Consider the following 18,482-nt stretch of genomic DNA (forward strand, 5'->3'; position numbering starts at 1 on the left):
ACTGTATTCTCATTCTAGATCAGTGGTTCCCAAACTTTAACAACCTGGGAACCTGTCAAGGCTCCTTCCCCACTCTGATCTTTAGGGTACAGATGTGGGGGTCTGCATGAAAACTTCTAAGCTTAACTACCAGCTTAGATCTGGTCCCCTGCCACCACTCCCAATGGGCTAACTCCCTCCCCTTGGTAGCCTTGAGAGACTCTTCCACCAACTCCCTGGTGAACATAGATCCAACCCCTTGGATCTTAAAACAAGGAGAAATTAACCACCACCACCCCCTCCTTTCTCCCACCAACTCCTGGTGGATCCAGATCCAATCCCCTTGGATCTAAAAACAAGGAAAAATCAATCAGGTTATTAAAAAAGGCTTTTAATTAAAGAAAAAGGTCTAAATCATCTCTGTAAACTCAGGATGGAAAATAACTTTACAGGGTAATCAAACTTAAAGAGCCCAGAGGAACCCCCTCTAGCCTTAGGTTCAAAGTTACAGCAAACAGAGGTAAACACCTTAGCAAAAGGTACATTTACTAGTTGGGAAAACAAAGATAAAACTAACACGCCTTGCCTGGCTGTACTTACAAGTTTGAAATATGAGAGACTTGTTCAGAAAGATTTGGAGAGCATAGATTGATGTCTGGTCCCTCTTAGTCCCAAGAGCGAACTCCCCCCAAAAACAAAGAGCACAAACAAAAGCCTTTCCCCCACCAAGATTTGAAAGTATCTTGTCCCCTTATTGATCCTTTGGGTCAGGTGTCAACCAGGTTACCTGAGCTTCTTAACCCTTTACAGGTAAAAGGATTTTGGAGTCTCTGGCCAGGAGGGATTTTATAGTATTGTACACAGGAGGGCTGTTACCCTTCCCTTAATAGTTATGACAAAACCCCTTTCACTAAAATGTCAAGTCTCGCGAACCCCTTCCTCAAAATAAATATTTCCAGGGATTTTCTCCTTTACCTGAGTATAAATTATAAAAACAGTAATCTGGGAAATATAAAATTTGTTTTGATGACAAGCTTATTACACACTTCATTATTAATTATTATTTATCATTACAGTATTTTATTACATTATGAAAACGGCAACACTCTTCCAAGATCTTACTTTCGTAGCTTGTATCACTTTGAATAAGTCTGTTATAAGACAAGGCTCCTACGTTTCATGCTGTTTCACACCTGATACTCCTTGATGAAGGTATTTAAGAAGTCAACTTAGAGTTCCTTCTACACAAGCATTCAGGTCTTGAGCAGTCCAGACAAACAGCGCACGTTACAACAAAGCTTAAACTTGTTCTTCCTAATAATTTTAAAAACAATATTAGCTGCCTATTTAATTTTAAAAACAGGAAAAAATATCCACCTCCCTTTGCATTTCCTATAAGGAGTTTTGAAGTTTAAATCTCAGTGTGATAGAGATGCTTGCTTTGATCTGCTTCGCTCTTGGACGTCCAGGGGCTCCGGGCTGCTGGCCCCAGGCTGCCTGGAGTCCCTAGGGACAGCTCTGTCCGCCATTAGGGAATTTGTTCCCCGCGGACAACCTGTAACATTTCGCGAACCCCAGTTTGGGAACCACTGTACTAGATTAATTCACCAACACTGCTGCTGTACGTCTGATGTGCAGCGTGTAGTCTGTTGAAGAGCAGATTCGATACGGGCTTCACTCTTCTCTTCCCTGAGCTCTCCTACTGAGAGGTGAAGAAGAGAAGTTTGTTCTTGCTTTGAGTCCAATAGCTTGGTGCATTGTTCAAGGATCTCCTATATAAAGATGCTACTTATCATCTGTCTACATCTTTATAAGGCCCCCATCAGTGCAGTATTTGAGTGCCTGTTTCCGCCCAAGTTGCATAACCTCTCTGCCTGTTTACACAACAAGGACATCTATCACTGTCTTTAATGTTGAGAAAGTAAGAGTTTGATTTCAGGTTTTGGATGAGGACAAAATGCAGCCTTGATTACATGCCAGGCGTCTGCTCGTGGAGGTGAGGCTGAACATGATGATGATGTTTTTTGGATTTGCAGCGTTCGCCTCTGCAGCAGGTTGCCCAGCTCTACTGTCCAAGAGAGGAAGCTCATCCTGGGCTCATGTAATTTTGATCCCGCCCCCTCTTGATAGGGCTGCCTGCCAGAGGTGAATTCTCACTGAGCGATACCCTCCGGGCAGCCTGCATGTAGCTCAGAGGTTCTGGGGAAGATTTGTTGAGGGGCCAGAGAAGGCCAAGCCTGACTGCTGCTGCTTGGCAGGCCACTAGCCTTTTCTCCTGAGCCTTGGTTCCCGGAGGGTATACGTGGCAGCCCTCTGTGCCCTTGGCCACTAATCTCTTGTTTTTCTGTTAGGCTCCATCCAGAGATAACGGATTGCAGAGGGCAAACTCGAGAGGTTCTGGACTCCTGGGACCTGAATCTTAATGTTTCTCCACCATAGGCAGGTCGGGGAAATACCCTTGTCTCCCGGGTTCCCTATTTAGTTCCCTAATAAGTCACTGGTGATCAGTGTGTGTCCCTAATAGCCCAATTCAAGAGCTGGAGCTTCCATCCTCTTCCCCTCAGTGGAGGAGGAGAAGATGGAAAAGTCCTAGACATACAAAAAGGGCGCCCGAGAGGTGAGTGAGTCTGACCACCCGTTCATTCTGTATGGTGCAAACTGAGCTCGAAAACCTTGCTTGGTTGGCAGGTGTATGAGTGAGGCCTGTGGAGCCAAATAAAAGGCTCCTGCCCTAGAGATCAGAGCTCGGGTAGATCTTGGTGAGAAAGAGACCCCTCCCTTCTGGAACTCTGCAAGGCAGTAACCTGGGTATCCTCCTGCTTTCTCACAGGTCTGTGCAAGTGCTCTCTTGCCTATATGGGAACATCCACTGGCAGCCTGCCCATTACTCCTGCGGTGGCTCCCTCTGCTGGACTGTTTCAGCATTGCATCCTGACCCAAGTTTGGTCTGAGCATCTTCAGTGAGTATGCGCCCATCTAGGCTACGTCAGCTGCTGTTTTACACCCCACCTTCCATAGGCTTCCCTCATCCACACAGCAGCGTGGTCCAGCCCATATGATCAGCCTGCCTGTGTGAGCAGAGCATCTAAGTAGCTAGACCTGCGGGAAGAACTATGCCGGAATTTCTCTCCGCCTGAATCTTTGTCTGCAAAGAAGGAAATGGATAACAAAACATGAGTTTGCAACATGCACTTATCTTTAAAAAGCAGCCAACTGCATTGGTTGTAAATAGGGAGGGTGTCAGGAAATGTGGGGAGAGGAGTTTACTGGAGTGAAGGAAATTCTGGCTGCAGCAGCCTTATTCCCCTCTTGCTCTGTGGACTGGGGCTGTGAGAAGTGACGCTGGGTCTGCTTGCGGCCTGCAGTTCAGCCTGCGACTCTACGCCACCCCCTGCCCACCCTTCTTGGGCTGACTGCAGCCTCTCCAGGTATTTAAGCACCAGGCCTAGGAGAGTCTGCTCAGCACCTGGCTGGGTTCTGCCTAGTGAGCAGCTGGCAGGGTCAGCCTCTGACAGAACTAATGCCCGTGATGCGGGGAAGGGGTTGGACTGCACACTCCAGCCCTGGGATGTGTTTCCTCAGCACCTGGCTCTGTTTCCTCAGCTCTGGTGCAGCCCTTGGGGGCATGATCAGCAGTTGAAGGCAGGGAGACTCAGAGGTAGAATTTCATATCCCCATAAGCATAGCTGGGGCTGGGGTGGGGGGTTGGGGTGGTGTCAGCTGCTCCGTGCATGCAGGGGCTCTTGGAGCTGCTACTTGCAGGGGGCAGGCAGCAATCCAGGCTGGGTTCTGCAGAGTTAGCACCAAATGAGGCTCAGAGGAACCCCCGGCCTCGCCCTTGGCTGGGGCTGCTCAGAGTCCCTGCCCGCGGCACCGCGGCTGGTGAGGGATTAGGGGGAAAAGTCTCCTCCAGCAGCCGGGTCTCCCATAGGAGGTGGTTTCCCTCCCTCTTGTGGAGTCCACCCCCTCCCTGCTTGCCACTGCCCCCTGCCTGCCAGGAATAACTCACTTCTGACTCCCAGACCCTGCTGACCAGACATGGCTCCTGCCTGGGCCAGGATGGGAACACCCCACAGGGCAGGGAGTTTCAAACTATAGCCGGGGAGAAGATACCCCAGAACCAGCCCCAAGGGTTTTCTCCCTGCTCCTATGCTCTGCAGGTCACTCCAACTGGGTTCTGGCTCCCAGCCACCGTGCGATGTGGCTGCTGCCCCCTGACCCTAGAACCCTGCCCCGATTTCCCCCCGCCCCTCCTCCCAGCACAGCACTACCCTTCAGCCGTGACTCACAGCAGGGTGGGCGGTCCAAGCCTCCTGCTCTTCTCTGGCTTCAATTGTCCATCATGTATCCTAGGGGAGGCAGGCGGGCCTGGTTATTTAACAGCATGCAGGGCACCAGCCACCGCTTGGATTTCTGTCTTTCAAGGTGCCCCCCACCCCCAATCCATCCGGGCAGAGGAGGGGAAGGAGCTGGTTGGAGAGTCAGTCCCCAAGATTATTGGGATCATTTTGCCTTTGGCCTCGTGCCCCACAAAGGCCAGGAGAGGTGTTGTGCACACAAGCCCCACTGGGAGTTGGAGTGAAGCACAGTGTGGCAGAGCTGCTGCCCTGGCTCTTTGCCTGCATGGCTGGTGGTAGCTGGGGTGGGCAGGGCTGGGGCTTCCTGTGAATCTCTACCCTCCCTGTACAGGCTGCAGGGGGACCTGGCTGGGGCCAGTGCCTCGTGCGGGTGCGGGGTGGGGTGCGGGGGAACCAGAGTGAGACCTTTGGGAGGCAGGATCTCTCCCTCGGGCCTGCTCCTGCTGCAGGTGCTGGGCTTGCCCAGGGCCAGGGCAGAGGAGACCCTCTGGCCGCAGAGCCCTCCCGCATCTGGCTGCAGGGAGTCTTGGTTCCTCCTTTGTCCGAGGGAGATGGGAAGGAGTGGGTGGGGGGGGAGTTGGGTTTGGTTGTGTGTGGACAACGGAGGCCAGCCCCTCCCCCGTTAGGAGTGTGCATGTGGTGCTGGGCCCCGGACTCATGGGGCAGGGAGGGATAATAGGAAGAAGAGCTCCAGCTCTTTTCTTACCTATCAGCTGCTGGGCAGCTGCTGCTCTCAGGGCGTCCTTCTTGCTCAGTCTCCCTGGGCAGTCCTGGAGCTGGGAAGCCAAGAACCCAGTTAGTCCCAAGCCACACATCCTCCCCAGGCTGAGGGGAGCTGCCTGGTAGGGAGGTGAGGAACCCCTGGCTGTCAGAGCCCTCTCCCCCTTGATTCCTCCCATGGGACAGAGATGACTTGTACAGGAGCCATCCTCAAGGGTGGGGGATGGGGCTGAGTCAGTGAGGGGGCTCCCTGGAGCAGGGAAGCTCCCTGTGTGCTTAGGTAGGGTTACCATACGTCCGGATTTTCCCGGACATGTCGGGCTTTTGGGGGCTCAAATCCCCGTCCGGGGGGAAATCCCCAAAAGCCGGGCATGTCCGGGAAAATCGAGAGGGCTCGGCCGGGGCCTCTTTGGCCGGGGCCGGGCCGGGGCCGGGCCGGGAGCCAGGGGGTCCGCTGGGCCGCAAGGTCCGTGGGGCCGGGAGCCGGGGGGGGTCCACGGGGCCGGGAGCCGGGGGGGGTCCGTGGGGCCGGGAGCCGGGGGGGGTCCGCTGGGCCGCGGGGCCGGGGGGTCCGCTGGGCCGCGGGGCCGGGAGCCGGGGGGGTCCGCTGGGCCGGGGGCCGGGGGATCCGCGGGGCCGGGAGCCGGTCCGGGTCCGCGGGGCCGGGAGCCGGGGGGTCCGCGGGGCCGGGAGCCGGGGGGGTGCACCGGGCCGCCGGGGGCCGGCAGTGCTGGGCGGGCCGGGGGTGGTCGGCCGGGGGCCGGGGCCGGCACCCCAGGGCCCGAGCCGACCCAGGCTGGAGCCGCCGGGGGGCCAGCCTGGGCCCCGCCTCCTCCCCCCACACTCCCCCTTACCTGCTACAGGCTTCCCGCGAATTAAATATTCGCGGGAAGCAGGGGAGGGGGCGGAGACTTTGGGGAAGGGGCGGAGTTGGGGCATGGGCGGGGCTGGGGGGCGGGGCCGGGGCCCGTGGAGTGTCCTCCATTTGGAGGCACAAAATATGGTAACCCTAGCTTAGGTCCTCCCACCACCCTGTCCTGCAGGGCCCACACCCCAGAGCTCACTCACCAGGATCCTGCAGGCTTCGCTCAGGAAGGGGGGGATGGCAGGGGCCGCCCCCTCGGCTAGCTGGCTCCGCACGAGCGTACGCAGGGGCTGGTAGCTGAGGAAGGGTGCGCACTGCAGCAATGCCACCCTGCACGCCTGCCAGAGAGGACGAGAAGGAAACTGGTTGAGTCCCTGAGCGCAACGGGCTGCCAACTCTCAGGCTCTGCGTGGCTTGGGAAGACTCCGCTGTGCCGGAGCAGCAAGGTGCCACCTCTTTACAGACCCTCCTCTGGCCTGATGGTTGTTCCCCAGGCCCCCACAGCCCCCATCTCCAGCTTGGCTGGGTTGTGGGGAGCCAGGCCCGAGTGCTGGGGCCGGGGAGGTACACTCCTGGAACAGGGAAGGGGCCATTCCCTGTGGGTCCCCGGTGGGCGGTTAACAGCACTGCCCGGTGACCAATGTACTTGGCCTCCCCTCAATCCCAGGCACTATCGGGGGCTGCTACTCGGCTGGGGCGGGGGTGGTGGTAGGATTGCTGCAGGAGGCTGGTCATTCCCAGACAGGAGCTAGCACACAAGTGAGGGCAGGGCAGCAGCAATGGAGACCCAATCGGCCTCAGCGACCTGCCCTTCCCTGTGGCCCTGCTTGGGTTAGGTCACTTGCTAGGGGCCAGAGATAGACCTGGACCTGGCCACTAAACAGGGCAGACTGTAAAATGGAGCCACAGCCGCGGAGAGGCTGGCTGGGCAGGGAGGCTGGAGGTGCCTGTGGAGAATGGAGGAGGAGAAGGAAACCCCACAGATCTACCCCACAGCTACACTCTGAGGGCTGGCAGAGCTCTGTGTGGGGTGGGGAAGGGCTGGATTAGTGGGGGGTCCTGGGTGCCACAGGGCAGCACTGAGGAGATCTGGGGCTTGGAGGGGGGAGTTTGAACCACCCTTGCCATGTTGTTAGAATGCCCCCAGCCACCCCTGCCCCTATGAGCCCTCAGCTGCACTCACCTGGGCCACCTGAGGGTCCCCGTCCTGTAGGTGGATGAGCAGCGTCCCCAGGCTCTTCTCCACCTCAGCCCCAAAGAGGGATGACTTCTTGGAAACAAATTTGCTGAGGTGGCCAAAGAGCTCCATGGAGGCCCGCCTCAGGCCGCTGGTCTCCTGCAGACAGGGGGCGCAGGGTGGTTAGAGGGGACAGGCTCAGGCCCTCACATGCTTTGGGAATCAGCCTGGCAGCTGCGGAGCCCGGAGAGGTTTCAGCTAGTTCAAACGACAGGACAATTCTCTGCAAACTCCCCTCTTTCCTGAAGGGCCCCAGGGCTGCTGAACAATTGTGGGCCCAGGGCCCAAGAATGATTGCATCCCTGCCTTCCCTAGCAGAGGAGCTGAGCTGCCCCACAAATCCAGAAATGTGCCTGCATCGGACACTGAGCCCCCTCCACGGGAAGGCAGGTCCTGAGCACCTTCCCCTGTGGGGTGCCCTATAGCGCCATGGGGCCTGTCCTGCTTGGTACTTACATCCTCAAAGAACGTTCTCGCCTGCAGGGCCAGTGGGACGGCGACGTGAGCCTTCAGAGGCGCCTTGGGGTCCCGCAGCATCCAGCAGAGCCCTTCCATGGCTTCCAGAACGGTGCGGGGGTCGCAGCATTCGCACACGGCGCGGACAAAGCTCTCCAGGATCTTGTCTCGCTTTTTCCTGACCTGCAGAGAAGGGGTTGGATGCCGCTCGGTGAGCAACGCTCTGTCAGCCTGAGTGTAACCAGAGTCCGGGCAAGTCAGCCTACAGCCTAGTCTGCTCCATAGGAGCCACAGGCTGGGGAGAAGGGGAACCAGGCGCTTCCTACCCAGCCCTCTCTGCCTAGTCTCCTGCCATTCCAGACCCACCTTGTCCGGGAACTCGGTCACTGCATTCCTGAGGCCGTGCAGCGCTCTGCCTCGAACGTGGATGTTGCTGTCCTCTGTCCGCTGCAGCATGGCCTTCACAACCTGCTTCCGCATCGCCTTGGGCTCATTCTCCATCAGCAGGGGGCTGCCGAGGAACTAAAGGGACCGAAAGGAGCTGTCAGAGAGGGCTGGGCGAGGCCAGGAGGAGCAAGGGGAAGGGAGTATGATCAGGGGCCAGGAGGTGACATAGATCCGTACCGACTGCTGTTCACGAGGGGCTGGCTTCAGCTGAGCTTAACAGAAGTGACATGTGCAGGGCGGAATGCTCCCTCTGCTTCCAGTGGGGTGCTCCCAAATCCCACCACAGAGCCCCCAGCAGAGGGATTAATTTACAAGCAATACACCACCGGGACCATCTCTCATTGGCTGACCAGCTATTGGCCCCCTGTTCCAGCTTCTGGGCCTGGCTAACCCTCCCCCCTGGTCTTCCAGGCTCACCTCTGCGAACAGGGCGGTGCAGGCCATGCGTTCGCCCTCCTGGCTGGCCTGGAGGCTGGGAAGGAGAAGTTTTGGGATGCTCTTCAGGGCCAGGTTTGGGTGGGTCACTATGGCCCTGGGAGAGAACAAGAGTTCGTGTTGACGTGTGCATGACAACCTTGCACATGCCGGAATCCGGCCCGGTCCCGGCCACCCCCTCCCATCTCTGCCCCACTGGGCTCCAGAGCGAGAACGTGACTCCTCCAGCCTCTGTCCTCACCTGCTAAGGAGAGTGAACCCCTCGGGCTGGGCCTCCTCCAGCAGCTGCCAGCCTCGCTCCTGGTCCATTAGCTCCACAGCTGGCTGACTGCCCCTGAGGCGCAGCACCCGCGCCAGGGCCTGCACGGCCATGCTGGGAAGAGAAGGAGGCAGGAGATGGTGATGCAGGGATTCCTGCTCTCTGGGCCGGGTGGGGGCAGGCAGGACTCCCTTGCTGCAGCACTGAAGGGATCAGGGTGAGCCTATAAGCTGCCCCACTTCTGCCTTTGGTTCTCCCCCCGCAACTGTGGGGGCAGGGGGGAGTGTCTGCAGATGTGACCTTCGCTCTCCTCCAAAGATGTGAAAATTGCCCCTCCCCGCCCCACCCAGGAAACTGACCCTGGGGAGAAAAGTACATGTAGTGCCCCCCTGAATGCCCTGCTGCCCTGAGCCCTGCCCCCCAGGGCCCACTGCAGAAAAGGGGTGAAGTGGCTCAGTGACAGGCCGGGCCTGTCCCAAAGCCTTCAAAGTAGACAGTAAATAGAGACAGCAGCCAGCTCTGCCCTGCTCCCCAGCTCTGCTCCCCCCCCCCGCCCCCGGCTCAGCTCCCTCATCACCCTGCTGAGCTGCCCACTCTGAGGAGCTCTCTGGCTCCCTGAGTATCCGGGGGCAGTTCTGCCCGCTCCTAAGCACGAGAAGCCTGGCTGATCTGAACCCTCGGTCCCCCGAAGGTGTCGGGGGTCCCTAGACAATGAAGGTCCAAGAAGGAAGCTTCCCCCTCCTAGGGGCTAGTCCAGACACTGCGTGGGTGCTGGGATTCATCGGCCCCACACATTACCTGCGTGGACTGGTGTCACTGGGCAAGTCCTGCTGGGCTCCCGAGAGGTGCCGTGCCGGGGGGCAGGCGATGGCGAGGAAGCAAGAGGCGAACAGGTCGTCCTCGCGTCCCTCCAGCGTGTCCGCTTGCCCCAAGGCCCCGATCAGCTCCCACAGGCCGCATGTGGTCTGGAAGGGAAAAGATACAGTCAGAAGACCGTGGCCGTGCGCAGAATGCAGCCGGGAAAGAGGGCTGAATGCCAGCGATGGGAACTTACCGCCGGGGGCAGCCGGGCTGGCTGGGGGCAGCTCCTGTCCTGGGTCTGCCCAGGGTTAGCCCAGCCTTTCTCTGGGCTGTCGTACAGCAGGATGTGCAGAACCTCCCTGGTCAGCATGGGGTCTGCACCTAGGAATCTCCAGATGGCCTTGGCGGGGCTGTGACGGACAGAGGGACGGCAGGTAAGGAATTCACACAGAGGACGGGCCCAGTTGGTACGCACCAGGGATGATGCCCTCCGAGGGGTGACGGGCCAGAAGCAGCAGGTTGAGCCTGCTGGTGGCTGACCTCAAGGCCCTTCAGGCACTGTCCAGTCCTAAGGGGTTCATACCCTCCTGCCCAGGCACTGCCAGGGGGCGCTGTGTCACAGAAAGGGATGGGTGGACGTGGCCAGACTCACTTCTCCCAGCTTGGGGGCCCCCCTCCCTCCCTTGCTGCCTTCTCCTGATGGGAACCAGAGGGGCTGGGGTTAGAGCCCCCATGGGGGAAAGCAGTGACTCTGGGCTCAGGGGTGGAGGCTGGTGTGAGGAGGTGCCCACCCTTGGGAGGGGCTAGGGCTAGGTGCTGGGCTGGATCTCCTGAACTGGGGGGGGGGGCACAGAGTGGGAGCTGCGGCCAAGGAGAGCAGGAGCTCCTTCCCCATGGGGCAGAGTGTGGGGGTTTCAGGAGGAACAAGGCTCCAGTTCTGGCCACGCCTTGGCTCTGGGGTGCAGGGTTTGGAGAAGGCTGTAAAGTGGGCTCTGTGCTTGTTGGCTCTGGGCAGGATGCAGGGAAGGCGCTGCTGGCCCAGGGGAACCTGGCAGGCTGGTGAATCGGAGAAGACCAGCCTCTAGGGGTGGGATGAGACGTCTAAAAGCGTGCGGTGATGGGGAAGATACCAGGCTGGGATTCCAGGGGGGAGAGGGCATTTCCCAGCTGGGGGGAGGGGGTGCCCCTGCGGGGACATGCTCAGTGTAGGGGCGTCTGTGGGGGCAATGCAGTTAGGTTGGCCCCTCTCCTGCCTCAGCCTGGAGGGATGCCCTGCCAGGAGCGGGGGGCCATGCTGACAGAGGAGGTGACCCTGCTCACATGGGGTCTCTCCTGGTCTGTGTAGTGATGGGGGGAGTGGGGGCTGGAAGACTGTTCTGGCCTCCAGCCAGCCAAGCCATTGCACAGCCGAACCGGGATGGGGGGACTGGTTAGCAGTGCACAGAACGAAGTGGGGGAGGGTGACAGCTGTGTTAGGAATAGCTCAGCTGGGGGAGCCCTGAGCCGGGGGTCCCAGAGCACACGGAGCCCTCCAAGGGACAGGGAGGCTATGCCGGGGCAGGGCTGTTCCCTGGGGGCCTGTGTGCAAGGGGAGGGGCTGTGCTGCATGTAACCGTGGTGCTGTGGAGTGACCCCATTAAGGGGGGGCTTGGAGGCCGGAGTGGGGTGTTCTATCCTTTCCCTGGGGCTGGCGCTCACCGTTTGTAAGGCCAGGGCATCTTCAGGAGGATGCTGACCGCGGCCTTGGTGTGTTGTCTGGCCAGTAGGTGGAGAATGTCTCTCGTCCCCTCACTCAGCCGCCCCCCCCGGGGTGGGCTCAGTGTGTAGGAAAGAGCCGCCTGGAGATCCTGCACCTGCGGAGGCAAAGCAGGGGCTGAGACCCTACCCCCGCTGTGGGTGGGTGGCAGGCAAGGGCCAGGAGGAACTGGGCAGGCTCAGAAACAAGGCAGCGGTCACATGGCCCGGCGGAGGCCATGGATAAACTCTCCTAGCGAGTGACTGAGCCGAGGGGGGTTCTGGGTTCGGTACCTTGAAACCCCCACCCGTGATCCAGCACCGTAGAACTAAGGGTCCCAATCCCGCTGCCCAGTGACACCCCACCCCCCGGATATCCCGGCTGTACCTCCCCTTGTGACAACATGCCTGGGCTGCTTCAGCACCAGAGTGGGGTCTAAGCATCTGGGATGCATTTCCATCCTGTACGTCAATCCATGCCCACTGGGCAAAGAGTCAGTGGACACGGGGGACCCCACCGCAGGCTCTGTTCCTCCAGCTGGGGGATGGGTCTGGAGATAGGGCACATTTCCCAGGGAGTGAGCTGGGCAAGCCAGACTCCTGGGATCAAAGCCTGAAAACCATTACAGGGCCGTGCCCAGCGGCCCCCTTGCAGACAGGGCATGGATGGGTCCCATTGATCAATGATGGTGAGAAGGGATGTCTCCCCTCCACATCCTCCCTCGTGCCCCAGGAATTCTAGGCATGGGGCAAGATGGAGCTGCCCGAGATGTCAGCATGGTGCCTCCAATGCCCAGCCATTACTTGGCCCTGCAGCTCTGATTCTTGCTCTCTCAGCACCGCCTCCATGACGCCCGCCAGCTGGTCTGCACACTCCTCCTTCTCCAGAAGGCCCACCAGCAGGGTGAAGCTGAAGGGCATGAGGTCACTCGACTGCAGGTGCTTCGCGATGAGCTGCAGGGAACGGCACAGGCCGAGTGTGAGCAGCGAGCCCCGGCCCGGGGAGGTGGGTTTGCTCTTTGGGGAACGGGGACAGAGGCACTGGCAGCCTGTGCCCAGGGCTATGTGAGTGGGCACTGGAGCCCATACCCAGGAATTTCCATCTGCCGGCTCCTCATCAAGGGAAGGAGCCAATAACCCCCCTTTCCCATGTGTGTGTCTGTCTCTCCAGCCATAGTCTTTTACTCACCATAGCAACATGGACAGGGTTCTCTCTGCAGCTGGCGTCCTTCTGCGTCTTGCTCAGCACGCTCACCACTGCCCCTGTCTTGGTGTACACGACAGCTGCACAAGAAACCAGCAGTGCTCAGGCAGAGCTCTCAGGGCCGGATTCTTCCCCCTCCCCTTCGAGCCAGATCAGAGGTGCCAAAGAGCCAGACTCCAGCCGCAGCTGGGAACGACCAGCTAGGGTGAGCTCTCAGCTGGCTTCTGGGCCAACTGCCCACTCTTCACCCTGATGTAGAAGGTGTGTTGGGGCTGGGGTGGGATCAGGGGAGGTCCCAGATGGTCCCAGGCACCTGGTGAAGGGCAGATACCAGGTCAGCCCGGGAGGTACCAACCCACTTCTGCTCTGTGTCCCTCTGGTCAGGGCTGCGATGAAGGCGCCATGTTCTCTCTGCAGCCCTGCTCGCTAGGTAACGGCCGGGGCTGTGAAGGCTGAGAAGTGGCGACTGCTTCCGCTCTATCTTACCTTTGCAAGGCGTGAAGAGCCAGTAGAGAGCCTGAGATGCCCAGTATCTGGTGGCCTCCTGAGCATCGAAGGCCTGGCTTGTCAGCAGCCCGGCCATGTAGCCCTGCTCTACCATGGGTTTCAGGTCCTAATGGGCCACCAAACAGAAATTGAGGGCATAGGTCGGGACGAGCCCAGCTCTGTCTGTATTCCCCCCACTTCCCGTGAGTGCTGGTGAGGTGGGGGGGCAGCAGGGTCTGCGCTGCTCACCTCGGTGATGGCTTTGAAGCGGTAGAACATGAAGAGCCGGGCGCTGGCTCTCACAGCTCGGCTCCTCTCCTGGGCCCGGGGAGAGCAGATCCATGGCTGCAAGTGCTGGGGAGCAGGGAGAAAGTCGTGTGAGCGGCAGCAATGCCGGGGCGACTTCCAGAACCTGCTTCCCGCCCCAGCAGGGAGAGGACATGGAGCATTTAACCTCTTCTCCGCTTCCGGACACTGGAACTCAGCGCTCCTCTCCTGTCTGGGGGGCGTTGGCACAGGTCTGAGGGTCTTGGGCTCAGCGCTTTGAGGATTCTCCCCATTGATCCTGTAGGGTCTCGGGGCTGTTTCCTTCAGGGGAACAGGGGCTCCAGGACAAATGTAGGAGGCCAAAGTGACACCCCTGGAGCAGGACTAGGATTGTCTTGCTGGATCCCAGGGTTGGGTGTATGCCCCCTGGGGACTGGCTAGTTCACAGCAGCTGGGAGGCCTGCTCAGCCCCCTCGGGATCAACTGGAGCCTTTCCTCTTGTGGTTCGGGTAGAACCTGACCAGCCGGCCCATCCCCAGATGGCCAGTGCGAATGGGCCCCTCCCCCCCTCCCTATCATACCAGAAAGAGATGCAGTAGCGTGGTGGGGGTCAGGTGCTGCTCCAGGAATGTCTGCAGCACAAGATCCAGGCCCTCCCAGGACAGTTCTTGGAGAGACTGGAGCAGAGAGAAGCAGGGAAGTAAATAACAAGGGAGGTGGGGTGCACGAGGCAGGGGGACGAGTGGATCCCCCCGTCTGGAGCCAGGTGCTGTTGGTATTCAGGGTCCCTTTACCCAGGTGATACTGATCCCCCTGCACATAGACATGGGTCTCACCTGGACCACGGGCTGCCCTTCCCCAAAGAATCCTTCCTCCCACCTGGGCTCCCTAACACATGTACTGAGCTGGGCTCTGGAGGGAAGGCCTCCTCCCTCCCGCTCTGGAGGGGCCCCAGTTGCCCCCCAACACCCCGCTGGCTCCCCAAGGGCTGAGCTGTTCATCCCGCTCCAGCCAATCTCTGTTTCTGTGGCAGGGCGAGTCATGGCCTGGCCGTGTGGCTGTCCCGAATCTATGCTTTGCTCCCTCTGCACCAAATGCTATTTAACGCTCTGGGCCAGAGCCTCAGCTGGTGTAAACGGGGGTAGCTTCTAGCTCCCTGTGCCAAGAATCCAGGGTAATTCTACACAGTCTCACAGACACTCACCTCTACAGCTGTTCTCCCTGCCAACCCCACTGCAGAGTTAACTGCGTAGCCACTTGTCACCAGCCCTTTGGAAAATAAACCGAGGGGCTGGATTCGGCTGGACACGCAGCTCTCTGCATCGGGCCAGGGTCCAGCTACTCAGCAGGGGGGTGGCTGAGTTTCCCAGCCAAGGAGGCAGGTGGAAGCTGCAGCTTTGTCCATGCCTCACTAACCTCTGCCCGGATAGCGGAGCTTTTTGCCACCTCAGTCCCTCTCAGCTTCGCCAGGGCTGGGCGCTGAATCATGGCGCTGGCGATACAAGTGCCGATGGTCTCAGCCTCCTGTTCCTTAGACAGGCGAGGCTCAAATTTCCTGATTGGAAGGAACGGAGCAGACGGGGCCATTAGACCGGAGACAGGTCCTGGCATGAGTCAGGTTGAGTTTGATGGCTCGAGGGACAGCTCCCTCCCTTAGCAGCAGAGCTCCAGGGGGCATCTCCAGCAGAGCCACCGCCTAGGGAATGGTCCTGTCTGGAGATGCCTTTGCCCCCTGGTCCCGGCAGGGGCTCTGCTGGGGAAGCTGCTCTCCGGGGCTGATCCTGGGCCCTGCTCTGCGGCTGCACCCATTCACAGCACTTCATGCTGACAGGAGGGGCTCCCTCTTACCAGGCAAGACGCAGAGATGGGGGCTGGATAAAGAGACCCGGAGGCCGAGGAGGGTATGGCCCGTTAGTGAGCCACCAGGGAGAAACATCCTCCGGTTCTTATTGCAGCTCGTCCCTCCCCCACTTCCTCTCCCTCCATCTGCCCCTCCCCGGCTGCTGGGCTCCGCAGCTGAGTCAGGCCCCATGGACGTACCCTATGTATGAGATGGCCAGCAGGGCATGCTGGTGATCGGGGCTCTGCAGCCGGGCCCGGTCCTTGCCTCTGAGCATCTCCTGCAGCACAAAGCAGAGAGTCAAAGGCAAAAGAATTTGGGGGAGCCCGGTTCCTCAGCAAGACGTGGAATCTCCAAACGCAGTTTGACGCCCCCACCGACCCTCAGCCCCAGTGTGCAGTGCACTGGGGCACGGAGCTGGGAAGATGGCCTGGGAGCGGCCATGTGGCCAGAATGCAGGAGACATTCACCAGAGCCCCTATTTCGCCATTCCTGACAGCACATCTGGAAACTTCAGCATCTGCCACGGAGCAGGGAAGGGGGATCTGGGCAGAGGCGATTTTGTGACGGGGAGCATTAGAGTCCTGAACAGCTGAGGTCAAATATTTTCCTGCAAACCAAGGGAGGGCTGCGCCTCTTAACTGCTCAGGATCATGTCCCGGAGTGAAAACTCTTGGAGTTAATCCCTAGGGCGCTTTCTGGCTGCCAGGCAGATCCCTGAGAAGTGGGATGGGGAATGGTCCCAGGTGTAAGCAGCATGAATCCGCTAATGGAAAATAGTGTCATTTAATTCCTTGGGCTGGAATCGCACCAGAAGAATCTGGCATCAGCACTGGGTTTGCAGTGCACAATGTAGAACCCTGGGCACCGGGTCGCAAACACAGCACATGGCCTTTAAACGCCAGAGACTGTGGCACGTGCATCTGCCCTAGGGACCCCTCCCAGGACCCAAGCGTGCTCACTCACCAGCAGGGGGGACAGCACGGTGTATGTGTCCTGGCTCACCAAGGGAATCCTGCTCACTTGGGTGACAGCTTCACCCACCAGCGCGAGGCTTCTCAGGAAAGCAGATCTCACCAGTGGGTCCTGGGCTCACGGGCAGGAGGGGGAGAGAACAATGAGGAAACAGCCACAGGCAATAGAGAGCTGAGACACAAGGCTACAGGGCGAGTCTCTACAAGGGAGCTGCTGTCCTAGGCGGGATTGCCCTCACGCCCTAAGGGAAAGGACCTGGCTTGCCGAGTGGAACATCTTTGCATTCCCTAGGGCTGTGGGTCTCCAACTATTTTTACTGATGACCCCTTTCACACAGCAAGCCTCTGGGTGTGACCCCCCTAATAAATTAAACACCCTCTCTAATATATTTAACACCATTATAAGTGCTGGAGGCAAGTGGGGTTTGGGGTGGAGGTTAACAACTCGCGACCCCCCCATGTAATGACCTCGTGACCCCCGGAGGGGTCCCAACCCCCAGTTTGAGAACCCCTGGCCTAGGGGACTATCTCTGGAGATGAATGCAAGGAATGGGCTGATTCCCAGATGTGCTGAGCACTTGCAGTTCCCAGAGCTGTCAGTGGGCCCTGGGACTGCTCAGCTCCCCTGACAATCAGGTCGTAATTGGCCGATCTGGGACAGGAATCTGCTGCTCTCTGCAGTTGGCTGGGCTCTCCCTACCAAGGCATCCGTTCTCCAAACAGAACATTCAGTTAAACCAAAGTAGCATCCCCTCTCCTTTTCGCTGGGACGCGCATAGGGGCATCGTAACCAGCGTAGGACTGAACGTTGGCCTCAAACCTCCGATGGCAAGAAAACAACCTAGAGTTATCTCAAAAATCCCCCTTCAGCACCAGAGCCTGTCAACCGGGCTAGGGGCCTGAATCCTCCTGTGCGCCTTTTGTGTCCAGCTACACCATTGACGGCAGTGTGTGGGGAAAAAGGCCCTAAATCTTTATCTTCTGATCTGTGAGTGCAGCAGAAGCCTAGAGGTACCAAACAGGGTACAGTCATCTCTGGGACAATAGCACCAAGTGATGCTCAGTTACACTCTAACAAGGCCCAGATAGGAGTCCTTCCATTAGCTTCCATGGGCCTGGAATCAGAGAAGCTAATTGAGATGGGACAGTCACAGAGAATGGTGCTGTTCCCATGTCTCCTGTCCCTCCTGGGGCAAAGGGCCAGCCCTCTGAGCTGAGTTTATGCAAAGACATAGCTCTGTGCTGCTGTGCATAGCCCGGGTAGGTGCTGTGTGGGCAGTCAGGGGAGGGCTCTAACTTACGTGTGGGCTCAGAAAATAGTGTTGTCGCATGGGAGCCAGGATATTGAAGCCTATGGTCTCTAGGATGAGGTCCGTGGGGCCTGAGTGGACCACGTGCCCATAGGTGAGGAGCAGGAGGCTTCTCAGCTGCTCGATGGAAGCTGGCTCCTGAGAATTGCAAAGGAAAGAGTGAGGAGAAGGGATGGCCTCCAGCTGCTCCTAACTTACAAATGGGGCCAGGGGAGGATTTTTCACCCAGCCGGCTTAGCAACCAAAGGCTACTCTGCTGAGCTGAATTGCCTGAACTCCGAGGCCCTTCCCAGCTCCCCAGGATTGGGTGGTTGAGGTGACCCGGCAGCCGAAGGGGAAGCACTAGCAGCTGCTTTAATTCAGCCTAGCTCCAGAGATGTCACTGGGACTACAGTGGATTGCACTGGCCCAGAGAGTTACTGGGAAGGTGGTGGTGGTGGTGCGGGGGAAGGGACGATGCAGGTTAATGTCAGACATGCCAGCCCTGGTGAGTCTGCCAGGAAGGTCTGTGAAATAGCCCAGTTCAGGGGAAGACCAAGGGTCTGTTCTGCTAGAAATGTGTCAGCTGGAGCTGATGGCTTGGCAGTGTCTTTTGGGCCCTCTCTGAGCCTTGTTTATGGGGCTGCGTGGAGCATGTCTGAGCTCCCCAGGAGATACCCTGGAGAGCTTAGACAACAGGACCCACCTTCCCCCCTGGATCCACCCCATTGTGCTGTGATTGCAATTCCACGGAGGAGTAAGGAAAGGGCTCCCTGCACGGAGGCTGAGCCACTGCTTGGAAATTCAGCTCTTTGCTGAACAGGCTTCTGGGAAGCAGGGTCCTCCCTGGCAGGTCCCTTTACCTGCAAAGGCTGGTGAAGGGATGGATGAAAGAACAGAGATGCTAGGTGGGACCGTACCTCCAGAGAGCCACCGGCAGAAGGCTGGAGCTGCACCCTGCTGACAAACTCTTCCCAGTGCTCCAGGATGGCGAAAATCTCGTATAGCTGTTGCCTGGCACACAGCCCAAGCGCTCGGGCGAATCCCTGAGAGACAGAAAGATGGAGGTTGGGAATGCTGAGCAACAAGCCAAGGGGCCAAGATGGGCTCTCAAAGTCATTGCCATGGGCA

General features: G+C 58.7%; 2 protein-coding genes and 2 long non-coding RNA genes across 4 annotated transcripts; all 4 read right to left on the reverse strand.

The window, feature by feature from the left end:
- Positions 1 to 259: 259 nt before the first annotated feature.
- LOC135973977 (uncharacterized) lies at positions 260 to 6,263 on the reverse strand. Its single transcript, XR_010591102.1, has 4 exons — positions 6,126 to 6,263; positions 5,044 to 5,113; positions 4,269 to 4,328; positions 260 to 3,124 (listed from the first exon to the last, which is right to left on the reverse strand). It is a non-coding gene; the product is annotated as an uncharacterized LOC135973977 (long non-coding RNA).
- An 818-nt stretch (positions 6,264 to 7,081) lies between these two features.
- LOC135973868 (maestro heat-like repeat-containing protein family member 1) lies at positions 7,082 to 12,212 on the reverse strand. Its single transcript, XM_065559032.1, has 9 exons — positions 12,096 to 12,212; positions 11,256 to 11,410; positions 9,811 to 9,967; positions 9,555 to 9,721; positions 8,739 to 8,870; positions 8,480 to 8,594; positions 7,982 to 8,137; positions 7,616 to 7,798; positions 7,082 to 7,258 (listed from the first exon to the last, which is right to left on the reverse strand). The coding sequence occupies exons 1-9, from the start codon at positions 12,210 to 12,212 to the stop codon at positions 7,082 to 7,084; spliced, it is 1,359 nt and encodes a 452-aa protein (XP_065415104.1).
- LOC135973869 (maestro heat-like repeat-containing protein family member 1) lies at positions 11,226 to 14,075 on the reverse strand. The gene is made up of 6 exons (XM_065559033.1): positions 14,043 to 14,075; positions 13,830 to 13,925; positions 13,231 to 13,335; positions 12,982 to 13,108; positions 12,096 to 12,575; positions 11,226 to 11,410 (listed from the first exon to the last, which is right to left on the reverse strand). Exons 1-5 carry the CDS (start codon positions 14,073 to 14,075, stop codon positions 12,409 to 12,411), a joined length of 528 nt encoding a protein of 175 aa, XP_065415105.1. The 3' UTR covers positions 11,226 to 11,410; positions 12,096 to 12,408.
- A 589-nt stretch (positions 14,076 to 14,664) lies between these two features.
- LOC135973978 (uncharacterized) lies at positions 14,665 to 16,162 on the reverse strand. Its single transcript, XR_010591103.1, has 3 exons — positions 16,055 to 16,162; positions 15,289 to 15,368; positions 14,665 to 14,803 (listed from the first exon to the last, which is right to left on the reverse strand). It is a non-coding gene; the product is annotated as an uncharacterized LOC135973978 (long non-coding RNA).
- Positions 16,163 to 18,482: the final 2,320 nt, after the last annotated feature.

Source organism: Chrysemys picta, chromosome 10 (genome assembly GCF_011386835.1).
Source record: "Chrysemys picta bellii isolate R12L10 chromosome 10, ASM1138683v2, whole genome shotgun sequence".
Taxonomy (NCBI): Eukaryota; Metazoa; Chordata; order Testudines; family Emydidae; genus Chrysemys; species Chrysemys picta.